The 7,825-nt window shown below is 48.8% G+C and overlaps 1 protein-coding gene across 1 annotated transcript in view; it reads left to right on the top strand.

The window, feature by feature from the left end:
* Positions 1-617: 617 nt before the first annotated feature.
* abch1 (ATP-binding cassette, sub-family H, member 1) overlaps positions 618-7,825 on the top strand; it is a 32,260-nt gene continuing 25,052 nt past the window's right edge. The window contains exons 1-3 of the mRNA XM_040139157.1: positions 618-696; positions 4,202-4,350; positions 7,198-7,357. Coding sequence (XP_039995091.1) covers positions 625-696; positions 4,202-4,350; positions 7,198-7,357 — 381 coding nt within the window. The 5' untranslated portion in view covers positions 618-624. The remainder of the gene's footprint in view (positions 697-4,201; positions 4,351-7,197; positions 7,358-7,825) is intronic.

The following is a 7,825-nucleotide window of genomic DNA, read 5'->3' as shown; positions in this document are numbered from 1 at the left end:
ATAATTTGCTCTTAAATCCTATTTCGAGACCCGCTGACAAAGAAGACCAGGAGAGATGCCTGGGATGGAGGGGCGGGGAAGATTTCTCGGGATGGTCCTGCCTGACACATCTTCATACCTTGAGGAGAGACCCCTGATACCTTTGCATGAATGAGAATCACTCCTCCGGTCGGGTCGGTGGCACAGCAAAACACTATCCAGCAGCTCAGGATGTTTGGTGTTTTCTGGGCTCACAATAGGGAATGAAGACCACTCGCCTTGTTTCCAGGCCAGTCTCGCTTCCTTCCCCTAGCAGGTCAAATTACATGTCGAAAATGATCTTTTTTTTTTTTAGCAGTGGAGCACCAGCCCCTACAGCAACAGGTTGGCTCAGGGGGTCTGCAGCCCCCTATAGGGGCACTCTGTGGCCCGAGGTTGGTTTATACGGGTGAACAAATCCACTAAAATCCACTATGTTCTAAGTAAGTCGTCGCTGTGGACAGTCGGTTTTTAATAGGAAAGAAAAGCAAACAGACCGTCCGACTTTCCAGCCCACCCTCTCTCCCCTCCTCTCTCGCCGTCTCTCTTCGCAGAGACCCAGCCGGCCTCCCGATCCGCCCCCCCACCCCCTCCTCCTCTGCTGCCATGGCTGCGGAGGCTGCCGGTCGGGATGATGCGACGGCCGGACCTTCAGAATGCACCGAGATGGAGGAGCGGGTAAGATGCTTTTCATTTCGGATGCTTTCCCTGCAGAAAACGCCCAGGACCGAGTCTTCCCCTGACCAGCAGGCCTTCCCAGTGCCTGCAGCTGCCTGCTGCAGCAAGATGGAGAAAAAAACTCTGCAGGATGCACGTCGCCGCAGCGATCGCGGCGGTGTCCGGTTTTTGCTCTACGGCACAATGTTCCGCTAGAAATTAAAGTTTAGAGGGAAGGAATATAAGCTTCGTCGTCTGAGCAAATGGGGAAGGAGGAGGGGGGAAACGGGCGCCGTGCACCTCGCACTGCACCGGTGCTGCAATGCCCACATCCTGTGCAACACGCCGATGTGAGAGAGAGAAGCGAAAGTGCAGCAGCCGCTCGGCCGGTGGATGTAGGCTACCGAGGCTCGGCTTATAAATAGCCCGGCGGCGGCCACGATTTAACAGCGTGTGCTCGGGGAACGAGTCGCGCTCGCCTCGTCGGCTGCCGAGATCCGGAGAGATCCGAACGCGCCCGTCAAGCCCGCCCCCCCCCCCACCTGGCGGCGACAACTTGGCAGGGCAAGGTGGGAATTCTTCCAGACCGGCGGAGCGGAGCGGAGCGCGGATGAAAAGAGCGGCTTTGTTGGGCAGTTTGAAAATCGTTATCAGGGGAAGGAACCCGCACAGGCACAACGTGCTGTTTTCTTCCCTCGGGGGTCCTGCTCATCCACCGGATTTGGGTTGGCAGAGTGGGACCGCGACTAAAGACCTTTTCCATTGTGGACTCTCTAACAATTGGGTGTTTTGGACTAAACAACCAAGCACTTGAAATGTAAGAGCAGCAGGCTCCCGGAGCCCAAAGTCACGTCTTCAGACGGGTTCCTTTATCTCGAGGTGTTAATCTTGTGACATAAAACAGGGAAAGTCAAGTTACCATCGAGTACGTGCGAAGCTGCAGCCACCAAACCTTGTTGGTCTTTTTTTTCCAAAATGGCTTCAAAAATCAAGCGATTAAAGAGAAACTATCGTTTTGTTTGGTTTTTTTCTTTTTCGGTAACGTGGGGTTCTCTCTCTCTCTCTCTCTCTGTGGGTGTGTGTGTCTGTGTGTATGTATGTGTGTGTGTGTGTGTGTGTGTGTGTGTGTCTGTGTGAGTAAGTGAGGTGCGTATTCTTCAGAGCGAAGCATCCGTTCTCCTCCTGCCCCCCGGATGAAACGAAACCCGTTCTTCCACTTTCGCGTTTACTGAGATGTTTGTGTCTTCCGACGTTCACATGCTCTCACGCCGTTCAGTCTCCAGTCCGCGGAGACGCTCATCGGCCGCTCCTCATCCTCTCCCCTTCTCCCTCTCTTTTTGTTTTGTTTGTCTTCTGCTCCTCTCAGGGTGAGTGTTTGCTTCCGCTGCTGTCTTATCCGCCATCAAGTTGACATTCCCTCTGTCAGGGTGTTTTGCTCGTAGATGAGGCGGCGCGATCTCAGATGGGACTGATGGATCTTTAACTGGGCTCCGGATCAGCTGCTCGTCTAAACTGACCGCCACCTCCGCAGGTTGATTCGTGTCGACTGGAGGCCGATGTCTGTCTGGGTGTGCGTTTTTCTCAGATGCAGGCTGCGGTGCCAAAAGTGAGGCCAACCCCGATGCATCAGATTATGCAATGCAATCGCCCTAATCTCCTCGCTAGAAAAATGAGAGAGGCCGGATTAAAGCGGGGAGTTAGTCAGAGACCGTGGGGGGGCCGTGAAAGGAGGCCGTTCTTAGAGATTACTGGGCAAAGGATTGTCTTACGACCCAAATAATGTGTCTGCTGGGCCTCGACGGGATGCACAGGAACCGCCAGGCATAATCACAGTATGAGTGAGATGCTTCTCTGTGTCGTTGTGTCAGAGGAGAGACCCAGGAGTCTCGGACCCCCGGGTCAAAGGGGAAACCAGATTCTCTCCCCCACTCGCATTCTTGAAAAACAAAACAAAACAAAGGAGAACTAATCTGGCCACCTCCCTTAGTGGCTTGGTGACTGCCTTCTCTCTCAGCCGCTTGGGGTTAAGCCTTTTAAAAAGCCTTTTAGATAGGCCGGTTCCCATCGCTGCCCCCCCCCCCCCCGGGGGTGAACCGTCCAGCGCTGCTCGAACACGCGTCCCGTTTACAGTCCGAGTCCTACATGCAACGCGTGTGGAGTCGTATGAATGGTTGGACTGAGGTTGGAGATGCTGCTCCGTTACATCACCCTGTGATACCGTTTCAGTGCAACGGGAATAACGGCTGCTCGAGAGTGAGCCTGAAATTTCAACTTTTTATTTTTTTATTCATGACGGCGTTAAATTGTTTTTTTCCCAAAAGTGTAATATTTAGCAATTTGTAATGGAAAATAGGCTTTTTTTTTAACCCATTCCGGTTTGGGGTCTTTTGATGCCAGTGTAACACAAATCCTTTACAGTACGACCAAAACCGGCTGGATGTGGCGACGACAAGAACAGGAGATGTCACCTGAACTCGGCCAAGTGTTTCTGGAATGGACGGGATGTGCAATAAATCACGCGCTGAGTTGAGGGGCCTCGTGGTGACCCACGCGATACGATGCGATATTATACAGCGCGTTTGTCCTGTGTTTTGCCGATGATCACAGCGACACAGGAGGAAAAAAGCTACACACTTGTCTAAGAGTTTGATTGTTTGATTGATTGTTTGTATGGTGGCTCGTCCCGGCAGACGGGCCGCAAAATAGGGAAGGAATGGAAATGTCCTCCTCCCCAGATTCCTTGTGTGCGTAAAAACATACTTTGGCCCCTAAGGCTGATTCTGGCCGCTGACACCGGGTCGTCACGGGCGGAGGCTGAGGCCAGTGCCTCGGCGATTTGACGTCTGGGGGGAAAAACAGGTGTCAAATCTAAGTCATTCGAGAAATAAACAAAGAGGGGGACTAGACAAGTCTGGCCCCTTCTTATCGTTGATACTGTAGAAATGGTGGCACGACAGTGGAGCCGCATCAGGGAGTGAGACAAACTGCGGCCAGTTAAAAGACGCGTTTCTGGTACGGTTCGGTGAAGCTCTCTGTCCGGCCCCCGCAAAGCCACATCACAAAGATGAGACGATGCAGTGACAGTGTTATCTCACCACTGTCCAATGTCCGTTGCCCGTTTGGTTTAAAGTTGCATATTTAGTGGATCACAACAGGCCAGTTTGGGCATCTAGCACATTATGAATGCGAAAAGCCGGTCGCACAGCATTTCGAGTGACACTTTTGCCAGGTCGATAACCTTATTTAACTCGCTGTTTCCTCCCCACACGTTCATTCGGTCCCGCAAACCGTATTTCACCCTCAGTGGCAAGGAAACATACGCTTTCCTTTTGCCCTCCTCATCACGAGCCCTCAGGTAACGCACATGCAGTAAATAACGGGGGCCCGGTGGGTCCTCTTGTCATGCGATTTTTTATTTTTTTTTTTTTATTTTTTCTCGCGTTTTCGGTGAAATCCGAAAAGACGGCCTCGGGGATTGCGGCTGACGTCCAACCGAGTGTGTTCTCTCTCTCTCTCTCTCTTCCAGCTGAAGGAGGAGAGCATGAAGGCGGACTTGGAGGCTCCTCCGCCCGCTGGACAGGGGGATTTCGCGATCCAGTGCCGGGACGTGTGCCGGTCATACGGCAAACTCAAGGTGCTCAGCAATCTCAACCTGACTGTACCACAAGGACACATGTGAGTGGCGCGTGCACCGCCATGGCTGCGATCTCAGGCCGTTTGTTTTGACTCTGTCTCTCTATCTGTTTGTCAAAACCCAACCCAGCTTCAAAGGAGAGTTTCGCTTCACCCATTCCCGTGCTTGATATTCAGTGACAGTTGCTTTCGGGGACTAAAACTGCGTTGAGAGATCGTGTAAGAGGTTTTAAAGCCTCCCGCCTCCACTTTCACTCCTCGAAGGCACGAGCAAGTCAGCAGTCGGTGTTCTCGACGTGCAAAGGAGGCCAGCATTCCTGGGCGAGGGGTCCGGGACCTGGCTGGAACCACCCCTACTACCCCGGCCTTCTCCTTTGTCACGTATCGGCTGGCTGATCAGTTGCCAAGATCTCATTGTCCCGCAGGACAGTCAGGTTTAACCCCCCCCCCAAAAAAAAAATCCCTTTGTTTAGCTCCTTAAAGCAGAAACAGGAAAATTCAGTCACCTTAATGGTTTTTTTTTTTAGAATTGAGACGTCGTTACAAAGAAATTTAAAGTATGCCATCCCAATGACAGTCCAGCTGCTGGGAGGGGGGGGGGCTCACCTTCTGTTTTTCAGGTAGTTGTCTGTCATCCGCCCCCGCCGTCTCTCTGCCCTAGAGCTTCATTAGAGAGGGTCTATGTGGGTAAACAACGGACAGGATCTCCTATCTCACACGTACCTGCGCTCCTGGGAGAAACGGGCAATAACAGAAGCGCGAGTCGGGAAACAGTTTTTCGCCCGTCCGACCGTTTGTTTTTTCCCGCACAAACTTCAGGGAAACGATGCATCTGAACAAGCTCTCCCAGCACAGTTCAGATATGTGCTGGGCGACAATAGTGATTGCACCCGGAATGCATGAAGTGCTACTAAGAAGTATGTCACATGTGGATCTGCTTTCTTTTTTTTCATTTAGTTTGATATGTACTTGAGAATTTTTTACCTCACTGCCACCAATGGTGGTTTTCTGCCACGACTGAACAGAGGAATCTACTTTAAAGAAGAACAAAAGGAAAGGAAAAGGCCATTAAATAGCTGTAAAAAAAAAAAAAAAAAAGAAAGAAAGAAAGAAAAAACTACGTCTCACATTGAATTCTCCCATTTTGTTGTTTTTTATATTTTTCCCATTCATGTGGATAGGCGGAAACATTTTGACAACATGATTTCATGTCATGATACAGCCGGGTAAAATGTAAGCTTTCAAAGCCATTAAAAAATAAACATAAAAAATCCAGTCAGTGCCTCGGACTCAATGAGGAAAGGTTTCCTCTTGAAGCTGACATTTCTTTAATCTGCCGGTTTTGACAAGAAGCAACTATTGTGGAGGCAATGCAAGACAACAGTCAAGGGATTGTTTAAAGGAATGGTCTGGCATTTTATGAAATACACTTATTCACTGTGTTGCTGAGAGTTAGATAAGAAGATCGATGCCACTCTCATGTTTGCGTGTAATGAACAAGAGCTGCAGGCAGGAGACAGTTAGCTTAGCTTAGCATAAACTGGCTCTAGACTGGCTCTCTCCAGAGTTAAAAAAGTACCACTACCAGCACCTCTTATGCTCACCACAACTAACACGTTGTATCTTATATGTTTAATCTGTACAGAAACAGACATGTAAAAACCACGAGGTTTGGCTTTAACCGGGGGTAACGTGCCGTAACGACTTCTCGGTGAGCAAATCCGGGGCACGTGAGAATGGCTGGGTGTGAAGAAACAACGCTACTTAACTCTCTCTGAAACCACAACATTTAGTTTTTTCAATTTCAGTTTGTGTAGCCCTGCAGAAACGTGATATGTAAAGAAGAGGTGCCGGTAGGTGGCTTTTTGAACTTTGGACAGTGACAGGCTAGCTGTTTCCCTTCCTTCCAGTCTTTATGCTAAGCTAAGCTAAGCTAAGCTAAGCTAAGATGATCGCCTGCCAGATCAAGCTCCATAGTTAAACCTTTGATAAAAGATTTTTTTGGCCACTAGGGTCAATGGAAACAAGGTGTAAAAAAACACCGAGATGATATGACTTTGTAAAGTTGTTATGGCGAAAGCGTTAGCAAACAGTCGCTTACGTACACATCTAATAGTTACAGGCCAACATTAGCAACAATTTAGAGATGTGTTTCTGACCACCTAACGAATCTAAGTACAATATTCCCTCCCCTTTTATTTCTGTTTTTGACTCCACTAACTCCTGAGGGAAGCAGCTGGCTCTTTTGCTGCTAAATGCTTCATCGTGTTCACCAGCTAACCGCTAACGTTGTCCGTCCGCCGTTTGTTGCCGAGCAGGTAGCGAACAGTGGATTTTTAGAGTCGTAAAAAGTTGGTGGAAATAGAGAGAAAAAGTAGAAAAGGTTTTGTTTTCCAACAGATTTTCATGAATGTAGCACATGGTGGCATAGTGTAAACTTCTGCTGTTTTGTTTTGTTTTGTTTGACACTAGCTTACGCAATCTAACTGCAGTTCCTCTGAAAAAGCACCGGTACGCACTGTGACTCTGTTACACTGCCTGCGCTCACTGTTGGGTTTTATCTAATGTAGTCATCTGGTTATCTTTAGGTGCTTACATAGACATCATCTCTCCCTCTGAAGTCCTTCCATGCCTGACTATTATGTGTACAGAAGCTGCAGTTTCTCGGACACGGTCCACTAATCTTCATTCAGTTCACTTACTCAACGACTGAACTGATCCAGTCAGAGCTGTGACGGCGCGTTCATGTGCCAGAGGGGAGAGTGCGCCAGCCGCCATCACAGCAAAATCACTGCATTTAAACGCTTCGTGCTGACATGCTGCCAGATGTAGAATCTAACAGAGATGCTTGGAGTTTTACCTGAAACACCCTGTGACTCTGTGTTGCAGTTATGGTCTTTTGGGCCCCAGCGGATGCGGGAAGACCACGCTGCTGAAGTGCATCGTGGGCACTCTGAAAATCTCGCGGGGTCACATCACCGTGTTGGGGAAGCCGCCCGCATTTCCTGGTCATGACGTGCCGGGGAAGATGGTCGGATACATGCCACAGGTAAACAACACATCTTAAAATCGTAACACATCTTAAAGGTGTGTGTGAATGTGTATGTATTGCATGGACACAAACCATGTAATTATACCTGCATAAAAGCATTCCAGCTCTTGTTGGTATATATGAACCCATTGCAACATACTTATGTACTCATGTGCCTTTAACCTGACAGGAGGACATTATTTCCTGTAAACAGGATTCATGTTGTTGTTTTTCTTGGCTCTATGTTCTGTCAGAAATCTTTCTCTCTCTATTTTGTTGCTTAACTGATCTCACATTCAATTTACGTTTAAGTAGAGTTGAAAAGGTCCTAAATAGTCTTAAATTTTTCTTTTTTAAAAACTTGCAGCTTCCCAGTCCGGTTCTTCACAGCGCTTTGTCAGCATTAAGTCCAGCTACACAGTCACTCAGCTCTACGATTAAACCTTTAGTTTGTCCGGGGGAAGGTTTTTTAAGCACGTGTGTTTT

This window comes from Xiphias gladius, chromosome 11, assembly GCF_016859285.1.
Source record: "Xiphias gladius isolate SHS-SW01 ecotype Sanya breed wild chromosome 11, ASM1685928v1, whole genome shotgun sequence".
NCBI classification, from domain to species: domain Eukaryota; kingdom Metazoa; phylum Chordata; class Actinopteri; order Istiophoriformes; family Xiphiidae; genus Xiphias; species Xiphias gladius.
The sequence above is the reverse complement of the archived record's forward strand: the minus strand, read 5'-3'. Positions and strand labels throughout refer to the sequence as shown.